Source organism: Protopterus annectens, chromosome 7.part0, assembly GCF_019279795.1.
Source record: "Protopterus annectens isolate FY-2018-M chromosome 7.part0, PAN1.0, whole genome shotgun sequence".
Taxonomy (NCBI): Eukaryota; Metazoa; Chordata; order Ceratodontiformes; family Protopteridae; genus Protopterus; species Protopterus annectens.
The window spans coordinates 841,819,429-841,836,067 of NC_056739.1; the positions used below are offsets into that span (position 1 = coordinate 841,819,429).

The 16,639-nt window shown below is 35.5% G+C and overlaps 1 protein-coding gene across 1 annotated transcript in view; it reads right to left on the bottom strand.

The window, feature by feature from the left end:
* IL17RC (interleukin 17 receptor C) overlaps positions 1 to 16,639 on the bottom strand; it is a 564,676-nt gene that overhangs the window by 61,550 nt on the left and 486,487 nt on the right. The window contains exon 17 of the mRNA XM_044077385.1: positions 11,899 to 11,994. Coding sequence (XP_043933320.1) covers positions 11,899 to 11,994 — 96 coding nt within the window. The remainder of the gene's footprint in view (positions 1 to 11,898; positions 11,995 to 16,639) is intronic.

The window sequence follows — 16,639 nt, forward strand, 5'->3', positions numbered from 1 at the left end:
TTGAACTCCAGAATCTTAAATGGTTAGAATTTCCTAACCAACTCATATTTTCTCAACTTCTTTTAATCCACTCCATCTTAAATAAACCATCCTTCTGCCCTGGCATATCCTTTCTTGTCTCCCTCTATAACCCATCATGCCCCCTTAGAAGTCCTGACCAACTTTTCTTACAGATTTACAAACCTAAAACATCACTAGAACAGAACCTATGTTCCTATCTTCCTTCACTCTCATGGAATAAGCGTCCCTTTACCCTAAGAAATATCAGCCATGTACAAGAATTCAAGACAGTTCTCAGACATTACCTACACAGCTCTAGGAGATGTTTGTAACCATCCCAATTAAATGTTCTCCCCTTCCTCCTTCCTGCCCTTCCCTCCTTTCTCCCTTTTTCTTTCCCCTACCCTTTCTTTATTCTCTGCCTCCTACCTTCCCTCACATCATCTAACTATTCTAACTTCTTGACTTTTTAAAATATCTTTCTATTCCTCACCCCTCCAATTTCTGCTTTAATACTCTTTTTCTTCTTCTAAACTTATCCCTCTACTTTTCTCTTTCATTTTCCCCTTTTTACTCTTTTTTTCTTATACTTAACAAAATAACTATCTTTAGTCTCTTCTGTTTGACCACCTTTAACTTGTTCCTAGACATCCTTGTAACTTCTTTCTGACCAAATATTGTTCTTTGCCCCCTTCTAACTTGTCTTCCCACTTTCTGCTACTTCTCTTCTTGTAAAATCTCATGCTAATAACCTTTGTAATATATACACGTTTGCAATCTGTACACAAATTTGTTGCTCTGTACTCTGATCATTCTGCCTGTATAATTTTTTTGTAGGAGTTTTTCCTTTTTTCTTCTTATATCATTTGTTTTGTAAACTTATGTATTTTTCACTTCTGTACCACATTTGTTTTACTTGTTATACTTGCCCTTTAAATCTAATTTTTTTTTTAAATTTTGTACAATCCTTCATTTTAGAAATTTTCTCCTTGGGTCTCCGCTGAAAAAGGGCATTAGGTCAAACGGACTAAACCAGTTAACAAATGTCAAATAAATAAATATCATCGGCAAATAAAGGCAAATTTTCCAATTATATCCTTGAATTTCGGAGTCCCTTATTTTTGTTTTATTATTTATTTATTTTTTTGCCAATGGCTCTAAATATAAAGCAAATAACAAAGGGGAAAGAGGACACCCCTGTCTAGTTCCTATCTTCAGACAAATTGTAAAAGAGGAACCCTCTGACATTTTCCTCCAATCCCTCATATATCCTCCTAACTACCCTTTTTGTATCAGGGAATGCAGATACTTCCACTACCTTACTTTATCTAATGCTTTTTCTGCATCAAGACCCACCAACAAACACAGTATTTCTATACACTCTGCTTCCTTCTGGATCATCAGTGTTCTATTTAATATTGTAAAACATTTGTATCCTCCACCGCCCGAAAACCTCAGTGTGCCTTATGTATCAATTTTAGCAACATCTTTGCCATTCTTTTAGCCATAATAGACACAAATACATGTTTAAAATTGAAATGGGCCTACATGAAGCCGCATCTTTAGTAATTACAGCCACCACAGATTTCATCCAGGATGCTGGTACTTCACCCTCCTTTTAAAACACTGTTAAACAAAACGTTTCAGATTTTTTAGCACTTTCTTCCCTCCAAACTTCCACAGAAATACCATCCAATTCTGGACAATATGAACATTTTAATAATATTTCCTATCCTAGTCATAATAGTCTGACATAAAAGAGGACTATTTATACTGCAATTGCTCCAAAGAATTACCACACAGAATACTGTACTTTATTTCTAGCATAAAACAGTACCCAGTATGCAATTCTTAGATATATGTTATGAATGTAGTGTGCATATGCACAGTAACCATTATGGCGGACGTCTGGCATTATATGGCAGAATCTAGTAATGTGGAGAGTGGGGTTGTGTATTGAGTTTGGAGGGGGAGGGCCAGGTACTGATGGAAAACCTTGGAGGTACACTGCCTCTCCCTAACTGCTACAGAGTAATGTATTAATAAATGAATATTCATCTGCCTTTTTGAAGGAGAGGGGCTTCTCTCCCATGTGCATACACCACCATGGTATCCAATGTAAAACTAATGGTATTCATCTAGGCCCAGTGCTACATACCCCTTCTTTCTTTGAATTACGACAATGTATCTATAGCACAGTGGGATGCTTACTTACATTCCTCTATCCTGTAGTGCCCCAAATTGTAGAATAAGCTGTAAAAGCCTTCCTCTATGTTCTATGGAGGAGGTTTAGCAGCTTTTATAAATTTGTAGAGCTGAATCACTGCAACACCATGTCATGGCATACCTCAGTTACGTATAAGTGATTTAAACCTTTAGTGTACACTAATAATGGGTAAAGCATGCCCCAATGGGACTTAATGCTAAAATGAAGTATAGCATCTCTCATCAGAGCTATCTGTTCAGTGCTATTCAAAAGGCATTTCTCTGAAGTGAAACAGCTTGTCCATTCCTTAGCATACTGGGCCCTCATTTCCAATGGGCATCTCCTAAGCAGTTATAATATCACTGCCTGATTCTAACCTGTAGGAGATGTTCAGTGTTACTATGTAAAAGTGTAGTCAGAAGATGGCTGAAAAATTCTAATCAATTTAATTCATGAGTTCAGAGATTGTACGCCTGGGTATTTTGACAGTTTGAGGAACAGTGTCTTGAGAATCATCAGAGTAATATGCATCTGTTAACTTAGTGAAACAACCTTGCAGCAGTTGTAGCTTCCAATATTTTGACCTAAACTTGCAGCTTTTTTAAAAGTTCAGCACAAATGTGAAAGCTCTTGTTTTGTTGATATTAACTTCTTTTTTAAATTGGGGAGATTTTTTTTATTTTCTTTAAGAAATGCACTTTTAGAGACCATATGAACATTTGTAGCATTTGTTTCTTAATACAGACGTCCAGGAAACCATGCTGGCATATAGGGACAGATATTTTGAAAATCATTACAGCTGTGAGCCTTTTTTTTTGTTTAATTAATTCTGACTCACTAGTGTTTAATGTTTGAGCCCAAATGAATACAGCAGTTTCATTTTTTCAGACTGAAACTTACATTTTTCTTTCACTTTGGCACACATTTTAATTTGACTATTACTGTATTTCTGCACTGAAACCTCATTCTTTTAGGATGATGCTGACCAGCCATCCAAACGTTGTCATCTCCCTCTTTTGTCTGACCTTTGAATGATTTGGGGTTATTTTTAGAGCTGGATCACTGACAGCATATGTGAATGCTCTAGATCTATGCTGGTAAACCATTAGGAAATGAAATGCTACTTGTAATCAGTTGGAGGGGTAAGAATAGAGGCCCTGATAACTGAAGAAAGCAATGGTTATACAAGCCAGCTTTAAATGGAATAATCAATGGCTTTGAGGCCAGAGGTGAGTAGAGACCATCCTTTTTACCACCATACTAAACAGTGGACTGAATGTTGCAACTACAACTAACTTCAGCTACGTGGCAGAAATAAATAAGTGAAATATATAAAATACTTGCTATCTGTCTCATATAAAACTGCTTTTTTTACAGTCTCTGGACAAATTGCCATATAAATAACCACTTGTGAATGAGATCTGTGAAATACGCAGACAACAGAAACAGAATGCAGGGAAATCTTTCTTGTTTTCTGGTCTTGCATATCTTGGGGTTCTCTTTGTTCCTCCACATAAGCCACAGCCTTTTACTAGACAAAAAATCCTTTCTGTAGCGGGTTTATTGCTATGGTACAGTCACTTTGCAAAGCACAGGATATAGAGGTGCAAGTGGAGTGTAATAGTCAAGGAAGGAGGCAGCTTATAGGCACCTCAGTATTTTATTTATGATGTACCTACTGCAATCTTCCAGAGGAATGATTACCCACCTCATGGCTCCTTGCAAGCATACATGTACGAGGAGCACAAAAATGGACCTTTGCTGATCTCTCCCTCTCTCCTGTGGCTGTTCCATAAACATCTACAGAGGATCACTGGTGAAGCTTAATTTTATTATCTTTCCACCAGAAAAAGTGAAACGAGCACCTGTTACTCTTCCATTACATTGATAGATGCCCTATATTCATGGCAGTAGGCTGGCCTAGGAATGTAAGACGTGTCCTAAAACCTACACAGCTTATTTGGTAATGTAACTCCTGCTACACAAATAAATATCTCTTATGATTGAGAGATCAAGATTTTCCTACATGCAAGTCTTCTGCAGTTGCTAAATGTTTAAAACCTTTGTTTCAGTTTGACAAAGTACAATTCTACAGTTCTCTAAATGCCTGATAAAAGTTGATCATTTCTCTAATATAATTTTTACAAGTTGTCATTGTAATCCCCACAATTTCACAGACCTCATCTCTACAAAAACTGTGGTAAACTCTCTAGCCTTGACCCCACTATGTTTAAAGAAAGACTCTCCTCAATAAACTGGTCCTATCTACATAGTCTTCCCTTTAATGATGCTGTGCTTAAATTCAACAGCATCTTCTTAGACAGTCTAAACATGCTAGCACCTCTGCAGAAAATCAGAATAAAATCTAATTATGCTCCCTGGCTCAGTAAAGATACTCATTTCATTATGCACCAGAGGGCTTCTGCCTGGAAATCCTTGCAAAAATCCAAATCCTCTACTCAGCATCCAATTTTTAAGGACCTAAGAAACCAAACAACAAAACATATCCTCAATGACAAGAAAAAATTCTGCCATAACACCCAAACCAGCCACCACTGTAATCCCAAAAACGTCTGGAGAACTATCATTGCTATCCTCCACCCTGGTACCCCTGAAACACCTAATCCTTACCCCAACAATTCACCACAAGACACTGCGTCCCTCCCCAACCAGTACTTTATTGATTCTCTCCACAAACTCATCAGCACAGACCAGAGCCTCAGTACTATCCCTCCCCAAATACCCTCCAAACAAACCCTCTTCTCTCCCAAACCTACACCCACTGCATAAATTAAATATCTCCTCCTTAAAATTAAACCCGGTTCACCCTCTGTTGACAACCCCCCCATCGCAAACTTGCAGCCAACTCTGTAGCCTACCTCATCAATTGATCAATTTGCAAAGCCACTGTACCTGACATTTGGAAATCATTCTATGTAACACCTGTACACAAAGGAGGCAACTCCACTGATCCATCTAACCTTAGACCCATAACCATACTTTCCCTCCTCTCAAAAATATTGACAAAAATGCATACATAATCAGCTTTTTGATTTTCTTATCCTAAACAATCTCCTGACACCCACCCAATCATGGTTTCCATCCAAACCATAGTACCACTACTCCTCTTTTATCTTTCACTCACACAGTTGCTGAAGCCCTTGATAATAATTAACTTGTCTCATGCCTATTCTTAGACCTATCTAAAGCATTCAACATGGGTATCCCATTCCATACTCTTATCCAAATTAGCCAACCTTAATCTCTTAAGCTCCACTCTTAATTGGTTTTCTAGCTATCTCTCAAATAGAATTCAGTCTGTCAGATGGCATTCCTCCTATTGCTTCTTCCTACCTATCCATACAGGTATTCTCCAGGGCTCAATCCTCAGACCTCTTCTATTCAATATTTTCACCAGTGACTATACCTCCTGCTGCCGTTCCCCTCTTATTCAGTATGCTGATGATTCTACTCTTATCTGCTCTTCTGATAATACCTCTAAACTTCACACTCTTACCCAAAACTCTATTCTCTCTGTTGAAAGATGGTTCACAACAACCAGCTTATTTTAAATCCTAAAAAGACCAAACTTTTACTCTTTCTCCCAAAATCACTGTCACATCTGAAACCTATCTTTACTATCTCCTCTTCAAATAAAACCATCATTAAAGTTGAAGCCCACACAAAGCTACTAGGAATTATTATTGATGATCAATTAAAATTTGACCTCCATGTCTGCAAATCTATCAGGAAAAAAAAACTTGGTCTACTCTATATAGGAATAAAAAATCCCTAACTCATGAGTCTAGACTCTCCATAGCTCAAGCCTATTTACTTCCCAGCCTTCTCTATGCCACTGCTATTCTTACTAGCCTTCCGTCTTCCTTAGTGACTAAGCTTGAAAAGGCATACAATAAAATCACAAAATTTGATGCCAACCTCTCACACATCTCTCATCACTGCCTTGCACTCAAGAAACTACAGTGGCTTGAACTCCCCCATCAATTTCAACTCCCACAACTTCACTTAACTCACTTCCTACTGCACAAACCCTCAACCTGTCCCTCCCTATCTAATCTTATAACCTACTATACCCCCACATGACCGCTACATAGTACAGACCAACTCCTTCTTCAAAAATACAAACCCAATAAAACTATCAAGAAAGTATTATATAAAGGTTCAACATCTCATAATTGGAATAACCTCCCACTCAACTTAAGAAGCATTATACACACCAATCGTTTCAAAAAAGAATTAAAAAAATACCGATCTAAATATTGGATATGCCTGTGTCAAGATCCTACATAAACCCTTTCTTCCTTCCTTCTACTACTAATTCAATCTTCTGACCACTCCTATGATGTTAATTGCTTAAACATCTTCACCTGCTATTCCATATGTAATAATTACATAAAATTCATTCCACATGTATCGACCTAGATTATTTATCATAAGTATATTTACTATCTGTACCCGGTGTACTACTCATATTGTTAAACTGTACTACTGCTTGAAAACTGTAACATTGTTTACTTTTATTTATTTTTTTACTTTACTTGTTCATAGTTGTATAGGTATTTGTAGCTTTTCTCCTTGGGTTTCCACTGAAAATGGGCTTTTAGCTCAGTTGGACCAACCCGATTTAAAAATGTCAAATAAATAAATAATATATTTTCGTGTGCACCAGGTTCATACTGAAAATGTGTAACTTTCTAATCTATGTATAAAGACAAGAATATCCTGTATAGCAAGTGTGTTCTTCTACATGGGAGAAAATTAGTGTATAGTCAGTCAGACTTCAAAATCCTAAAACTTGTTACCATCCTGAAAAGTCAGAGAGACTCTATCGAATGCTGAAATAGTCAAAAAAAGTCCAAACAAAATACTAACGCAAGTACATTAGTAAACCACCATAAAAAAGTAAGAGAAATGAAACATAAAATTAGGAGTGTAACACACACATTAAACCCACTTTGTAGTAATAAAAGTACTAATAACTTTGCTGAAGAACAGCGTAAGACCTCCACAAAAATAAAAAGTATCTCTTCATTTTCATCCACAAGCACGATAGGATGTAATGTAAGAAAAGAGCGAAAACAAATAACATGAAGAAAAGACATCACATCACAATAACAGCAAATCAGTCATTCAAGAACAGGACTGACAGACCTACAAGGTAACACTGAAGATACAGTTCACAAAAGTAAAACTGCATTAATACAACTGCATCTTAAAATACCAAAAGCACTAAACAATTTAACGTAGGAAATCAATGAAATACAGGCAACATGCATGCCATCAGCTATTCCAAATTACGAAAAACGATGGGTGTGAAGGAAAATTACTGCTTACACGTGTGCGTCACTTCAGAGCTAACACCAAAATGACTACCCTTGTGGATACTCCAGGGCTGCAACAAGCATGCCTTCAGCTAAAGCAATTTAAGTAAAGCGTGTGTGTGTGTGTGTGTGTGTGTGTGTGTGTGTGTGTGTGTGTGCGCGTGCGTGCATGCGTGTGTGTGTGTGTGTGTGTGTGTGTGTGTGTGTGTGTGTGTTGTGGGGGGCACTTCTGCTTCCATGTGGGTCTGTTTCAGTTACTGGAGTTGCCAAAAAGTGATTACTGCTGTGAATATATTTTTGTGGCTGTATTACTTAGAAAATAGCCTCCATGTTCGTGAAACACTGTACTATTGATAAAGTCTCCTCATCTGAACTGAATTCACCTGCCAGTGCTTGTACATGAATGCTGGACAACAGCTGCCTGCAGGTCTGAGACACAATAAATTAAATGTGAGTAAAATATTTTCAATTTAGCAACTTAAGCAGCTTTTTTTGCCTTCTATGTTTAGTGCAAGTCACTTTCTCACATCCACATAAAAGGTAGTACTGAGTCCATCAATCCATCCAGCCATAACCCCCCTTTTCCCATTTTTACACATGGGGTTGGATTGTCGCTTCAGCAATGACAATCATCTACCTAGTAGCTAGCCCTTCTGTTCTTCTGTACTATATATACATATGCACACCTCACTTACAGCCAATTTAGTGTGTCCAATCCACCTTCCACATGTCTTTGGAATGAGGGAGGAAACCAGAGCACCAACAGAGCCCAAGGGAGACCTGCCTGCTCCTCATAAATGGCACCCCAGCCAAGTGCAGAGTATCTTGCTGTGAGGTCATACTACCTACTGCATCACTGTGCTGCCTAGAAAGGAAGTAAATACTATAAAAAATACTTCAACATTTTTCTTTCTTTCTCTTTTTTCCAGATATAATTAGATGGAGAACAAAAGATAATCAAGTAATAACAAATTAATAAAGTTAAGAAATGTTTTTCTTGTCTTTCTGTTGTCTTTACCTGGTTGTAGCAACATTTCTTGGTGCAATTTCTGGCTTTTTTTGGCACCAATCAACACAAAGGAATGTGCACAGTCAACTCTGAGTGAACTACCATGTTGCGAGAGTGCAGCTACATAATATCAGGTCTGGTAAGCTTCTGAAAGTATCTGTCTACAAATCTAGGGATTCATTTGCTGCTTAGTTCCAAATCATATGTATGGTTTCTTACAGCAATTATCCTATTACTCATAAATCTACTGTTACCGTGACTACCTATACTGAATGTTTTATGCTAACTCCAAAATGCTTACTAGCTTAGAATGATAGTATTGTACAGTAGCACTGGTCAGCTTAACATAAGGACCCCTTGAATGACTACGCTCAATATTTACCAAGGGATGCTGTGACAATATAACTGTATATAAATATACTGCTGGAGTATCCTAACGAATAATTCCCCCTTATCTTTGTATTTCATCACAGATTTAGGGGAATTTATTTAACCCTAGAAGTTGCAACCAATGGACAGATATCCACCCACCCAGGAGATTTATCATAGGGTCTGATGGGGGAGGGGGTACTCACAAAAACGCAACATTAAAGTATAAAGCAAAGCAGGACTACCACTCACCTGAAGAAACAGACAGTTCACAACTCAGTAGTTTTTATCTCACTTTTTCCAGTCTTATTAAGTTTAACTCCCAAGTCCAAATCCCCAAAAATGAGGCTTTATAAATAAAGACAGGCAGAATGACCATCTATTCTCCACCATCTTCACTCTTTAATTTATGTGGGCTGCCAGTATTTCATTAGATTACAATGAATCTGTTTGTATCTACCAAGGCACCTTTGTTTGAAATCACAGGTGACTATTAATGCATAATCAAACATTTAAGTTCTCCAGCATGAGCCTCCCCCCCTTGGTATCATGAGAATAAAATGGTGAGCACCAAGTTATGCTCTCCAAAATTTAATCTAAGTTGTGTATTGCCATCTGCCGTATTTCGTTCTTTGGGCATTCTATTAAAATGAGTGACAGTTATACATATAATTTAGCATTTGGTATCCTCCAAATCCTCAATTCTTTTTCAGGTACAGAACTAGTTGCTAAAAACATTCAACTATAATGGTTTCAACTGTGAAGAACAACCCCCCACAAAATGGTAGAAACTGTGACTCTAACAGCCTATTTGGTTTTCTTTGTACCATAGCACATTTTTTTCAACAATGCAGAAAGTATTCTTGTTTTCAGATGCAAATGTCATTTTTTGCAACTTCACATATTGTGCTGAGAGTGGAATGATAACAGCTTTCCTGTATGTTGGGTATGATTAGGACCTGTATAGTGCAGGGTACTTGTTCATAGATGAGAATGCCACGCCGGACCTCTAAACTACGTCAATTATAAAGAAAGAAAAGGTATAAACTTGACCACTAATAGTACACAGATTTAACTTAGCAGAGAGTCTTAAGCAATAAATTAAGTATTCTAAATTAGTTTCAAAATTATACACTTAGCACAACTAGTGAAGTTTTTTTTTAGATGCATAAATGCCCAACTTTAGTAAACAGGTGACAGATAATTAATTAAATACTTGACTATGGAGGGCATTTCCTTCATGGCTTAAAAATGTGTGTTTCATTTGTAGGTACTGATCCAGCCATATATTTTTATGCTATAAGATCTGTACTCTCAAAGGTTAAACTGCCAAGTAATATGGGGTCAGACTTTTTATGCGGTACATTTGCTGTTGGCTCATGTTTGTTTATATATATATATATATATATATATATATATATATATATATATATATATATAGTATCTATATATATTGTCCTCTTAACAGCAGATCTCTTACTACTGCATCATTAACTGAATTTTTATAACATGTAAATATTCTGAGTGATGCATCTAAAGGCATGTTTACATATTCAATTTTTGATATCAGCCAAGATAGCTGTAATGAGGGTGTCATGCTTAAACAGCACAAACAACTTTTATGAATATGTTGTCCTCTAGGTAAGAATATGTCTATTATGCCTGGGTATTTAACTGTTTCAAGGGCATTTGATGCTATGTTATGTTATCCTCTCTGCTTTAAAACATTACAAGATGGACTCAGCAGATTAACAGCTGACAATCTGAAACAATTCATGCACATCCAGGGACACTACTCTAAACAGCAGAGCTCTCAGTGTGGTGTGCCTCAGAGACTGACAACAGGGCTCATCCCCTTACTGATTTCTACCTTTCCTACTTTATCAATGTTTGGTTTATAAAATGTGCATAATGGGGGGGGGGGGGTCAGTGACTGAGTTTAGCAATCCAAATTTTGTTTATGTATCTTACAAATGTTTGTTTAATAATGCAAAGTACATGGCTGAATGTCCTGTATATCCAGGATCAATTGACTTGACACAGTCCCTGAGTACTGTTATTGAAATAAAGTATTTCAGCTTATTATTATGCATAACAATCTGAGTTTGTATAGGTAATTCTGTTATGGTTATAAAAAAAAAATCACTGAAATGTGTTGAGACTTTTCTTGAAATAATGAATTTTGTTAGAACTTGGGACGTTAAAGCTTTACAAACTTCTAATAAGTCTGATTATTATACATTTGTGGATTTTGTTCATATACCTTCATCGATGTGAACTTTCACTTCAGAGAAGATTCACCAGACATTTACCATCATTTAGAAATACAGGCTTCACAGGTAATGACAATTTACAAAGCATTCAGAATAAATAAGAGATTTGTTAGGGAAAAACTATGCAAGCTTAAAGACTATTAATGTTAAAATACTTAACAACACTCTAATTTTAGAAAAATATAATAGTAATAAAAGCATTGACACAACTGGTCTAAATTATGTTATGAATAACTGCAATATAACGTTTGCTTTTATCACACTGGTTGTTTCATACCAGTATGAAATAAAAACACTCTTCTGTATGTCTTTAACTCAACGAGTAAGTTTTAAGACAATTTAAATGGTTGGGTAGGTATGAGAGATCACAGCATTGAGGAGTCTGTGTTTCCTGAAGAACTTGAGCTGTGAACACAATCTCATACTTTGAACCTATGAATGACTTGCCCACTTTTGGAGAGGAACTTTAAAATGCACTATCACATACATTCCTACTTGCTCACCTCCACATCAGTGGAGTATGTGATTTATCTAATATGCAAAATATTTCAGAGGTCACATAAGAGACATTTTTAAGAATTCTTACAGCCATTATGGAATTTCCAAAGCAGAACTATCACAGATTGAGATTTCCCTGATGTTTGTTAGCGTTATGTATGACCACATGGGGGAGAATTCTGCGTGTAATGCCATGCTTACCTTTACAGCTCCTTCGATTCAGGACTGCTGCAAGAATTCCCAAGACAGGCAGCAGAAGGCAAACAATAATAAGAAGATGAAAGTGATGTCTTGAGTCTGCAAAGCATAAGAGCATTCAGGTTACAGTTCAGATGCTGTACTTTTGAGTACAAAACTACTATGAAACAATTTCCAGTGACTGTATTTGCACAATTACAGCCTCTAGTAAAACAATTCTACAAAAATAATTACATTTACATACTGATAATTAATTTAACTGCATGCCAAGCTGAAAGCGCAAATATCATAAGCAGAAATGGGGAAGGTGTACTTTGAAAGAGGGATTCCTTATCCCCCAAGTTTAGAACAGGATGTTGAATGCTGTAATATCATTCTGGTGTCAAAACTGTGTCCATACCTCTCAACTTCTTAGTGCAAGAAATCTGGAATAAGCCTGAAATAACTGAGGACAAAGGCCCCAAAATAGGGGCAGATTTTAAATATTGCCCTTATACACTTATAAAGTTGATAGATTAATAGGTTTTGTGTTATCATGCATTTTCTGAAGGATTTAAAGTCTGAAATTCAAATGTGTGTCAATATTTAGTGACTTCAATCCTCAGCAATTTTCCAAAAAAACCCCACAAATTTTATGAAGAGCAGACCAAAAAATGAAACAAAAATCTGGACTTTATGTGAAAAATCTGGACAGTTGAGAGGTATGAAAGTGGCTGGTCTTAAGTAAAGACTTAAATGGCAAACAATCTGCCTCAGATATCCTATGACCTGAGACTGAAGCACCTACATATGGGCACTATACTGGAATTACATGACCACTTAGTTATATAACTTTACACTCATTTTTGATTTGATACTTTTTGAAAGAAGAATTCCTATATCCATCTAGTTTCAATACCCACCTTATCCAATTTACATGTCTGGGGGAGTATCTCAGAAAGTGACACAAGTATGTCAGGAAACCATTTGTGACTGCAACCTTAGTGCCCAGTTTGTGACTACCAGTGACAGCTCTTTCAGATAATGCAAGGTTCTAGTGATTGCAGACATCTGCTTTACCTATCGTGGTAGATATGTCGTATCACTAATGACATCCCTTCATATTTTAACAGAGTGAAACACTGGATTGCATGATGAAAATGCAATGATAATGGTGTTTCACAGATCAGGCAGCCTTAGCCAGAGAAACGAGGAAATGTTACTACAGAAAAATGGATCTGAATGTAATACAGAAATAAGGTTCTAAAGTGAAACCAAATCAATGTGCAGTGTGCAAGTACTAAAATCATTTTACACCCTGTACTAGTATTAAAATCATTTTACACCCGTACTAGTATTAAAATTGTACTGCACCATGTACAATTATTAAAATCATTTTACACCCTGTACTACTATTAAAATTGTACTACACCATGTACAAGTATTAAAATAATTTTACACCCTGTACAAGTATTAAAATCATTTTACACCCTGTACTAGTATTAAAATCGTACTGCACCCTGTACAAGTATTAAAATCATTTACACCCTGTACAAGTATTAAAATAATTTTACACCCTGTACTAGTATTAAAATCATACTGCACCCTGTACAAGTATTAAAATCATTTTACACCCTGTACTAGTATTAAAATCATACTGCACCCTGTACAAGTATTAAAATCATTTACACCCTGTACAAGTATTAAAATAATTTTACACCCTGTACAAGTATTAAAATCATTTTACACCTTGTACTAGTATTAAAATCGTACTGCACCCTGTACAAGTATTAAAATCATTTACACCCTGTACACGTATTAAAATCATTTTACACCCTGTACTAGTATTAAAATCATACTGCACCCTGTACAAGTATTAAATAATTTTATACCCTGTACTAGTATTAAAATCATTTTACACCCTGTACTAGTAAATTGTACTGCACCATGTACAAGTATTAAAATCATTTTACACCCTGTACAAGTATTAAAATAATTTTACACCCTGTACTAGTATTAAAATTGTACTGCACCCTGTACAAGTATTAAAATCATTTTACACCCTGTACTAGTATTAAAATCATTTTACACCCTGTACAAGTATTATCATTTTACACCCCGTTCTAGTATTAAAATAATTTTACACCCTGTACTAGTATTAAAATCATTTTACACCTTGTACAAGTATTAAAATCATTTTACACCCTGTACTAGTATTAAAATCATACTGCACCCTGTACAAGTATAAATCATTTTATACCCTGTACTAGTATTAAAATCATTTTACACTCTGTACTAGTATTAAAATTGTACTGCACCATGTACAAGTATTAAAATCATTTTACACCCAGTACAAGTATTAAAATCATTTTACACCCTGTACTAGTATTAAAATCGTACTGCACCCTGTACAAGTATTAAAATAATTTTACACCCTGTACAAGTATTAAAATAATTTTACACCTTGTACTAGTATTAAAATTGTACTGCACCCTGTACAAGTATTAAAATCATTTTGCACCCTGTACAAGTATTAAAATCATTTTACACCCTGTACTAGTATTAAAATAATTTTACATCCTGTACAAATATTATCATTTTACACCCTGTACAAGTATTAAAATAATTTTACACCCTGTACTAGTATTAAAATCGTACTGCACTCTGTACAAGTATTAAAATCATTTACACCCTGTACACGTATTAAAATCATTTTACACCCTGTACTAGTATTAAAATCATACTGCACCCTGTACAAGTATTAAATAATTTTATACCCTGTACTAGTATTAAAATCATTTTACACCCTGTACTAGTAAATTGTACTGCACCATGTACAAGTATTAAAATCATTTTACACCCTGTACAAGTATTAAAATAATTTTACACCCTGTACTAGTATTAAAATTGTACTGCACCCTGTACAAGTATTAAAATCATTTTACACCCTGTACTAGTATTAAAATCATTTTACACCCTGTACAAGTATTATCATTTTACACCCCGTTCTAGTATTAAAATAATTTTACACCCTGTACTAGTATTAAAATCATTTTACACCCTGTACAAGTATTAAAATCATTTTACACCCTGTACTAGTATTAAAATCATGCTGCACCCTGTACAAGTATAAATCATTTTATACCCTGTACTAGTATTAAAATCATTTTACACTCTGTACTAGTATTAAAATTGTACTGCACCATGTACAAGTATTAAAATCATTTTACACCCAGTACAAGTATTAAAATCATTTTACACCCTGTACTAGTATTAAAATCGTACTGCACCCTGTACAAGTATTAAAATCATTTTACACCCTGTACAAGTATTAAAATAATTTTACACCTTGTACTAGTATTAAAATTGTACTGCACCCTGTACAAGTATTAAAATCATTTTGCACCCTGTACAAGTATTAAAATCATTTTACACCCTGTACTAGTATTAAAATAATTTTACATCCTGTACAAATATTATCATTTTACACCCCGTTCTAGTATTAAAATCATTTTACACCCTGTACATTTTACACCCTGTACTAGTATTAAAATCGTACTGCACTCTGTACTAGTATTAAAATCATGATCCACCCTGTACTACTATTAAAATCATATTACATCCTGTACTAGTCTTACTTTTAGTCATTCGAGAGCTTGTGCTTTATTTTTTGTTTGTTTTGATATATCTGCTCTTATACTGTTACTGTATTTTTGAATATTATGTTTTGAAATGTAATACAATTTAAAACTGAAATTTATTTTAAGGAGCAGTTGCCCAAACATATAATCCATTTTAAAACAGGGCAGAATCAATCAAAATGTATGGAAACATTTGATTTGCAATCAGATTTTATTCTTCATTTAAATAAATGCCTTAAAATTTGTTAAGTTTTAAAAGTTTTGTGCAGTCCAGCTGGCAGATAGCCTTAAGAAGTTGGGGAAACAGACCGAAAAGAGGTAGAGCATTTATCAGACATAACAAGAGATAGCAACTCTTGCAAGTAGCTAGTTTGAAAGCCAAGAATGGGTTTCACACTAAGGACAGAATTTCTGTATGTCTGCCTTACAAAGGTCCTACAATACAGATATCAGTATTGAAAAACTATATTTGGCCCACCAAGGTTCAGACCGCAAGACCGTAGGGAGTTAATTAAGATATCTAGAGTAAAAAGTGTATAATATCAGATGGGAATCTTCTGATCCTTCAGATTATTTCCGGCCTCTTTTACTATCAATAGAATTACTCCAGAACCGGAACTGACCTTTCTGCTCTAACTCTAAGTCACATGTTTGATCAATTACTGTAAGTTAAGAACAGAAACTGCTTCCAAGAGAGAATCTGGCAATACGATTACAAGCTAAACACATGGTCCTGGCAGGAAACTGTAAAATTCATGAATAGGTTTATAGATTGGTACTAGGCTACCTGCCCTTGTGAGTCATTTCAAGCCTAGCCAATTATCCCCTGTGAGATTCAAACCCTGTACCTTGTGTTTGTAAGGTAAACACCTTAACCATTAGGCCACCCTCCCAAACCCTTGGGATATGGACATCAGCTTGGAAAATATTGGTTCAGCTGCAAATATTTAAAAAGGAATGATAGCATTGGCTTACCATGTTGTTTTACATCTTAGACATTACAATAAGAGTGGGGAAAATGATTACAACAGTGTGCCAAGGAAGAATAAAAACTGTTTTGTGTACAACATTGGATCTTGGGGAGATTCTTATTGCCAACTGGTAAAGAAATATATGGTTGTGAT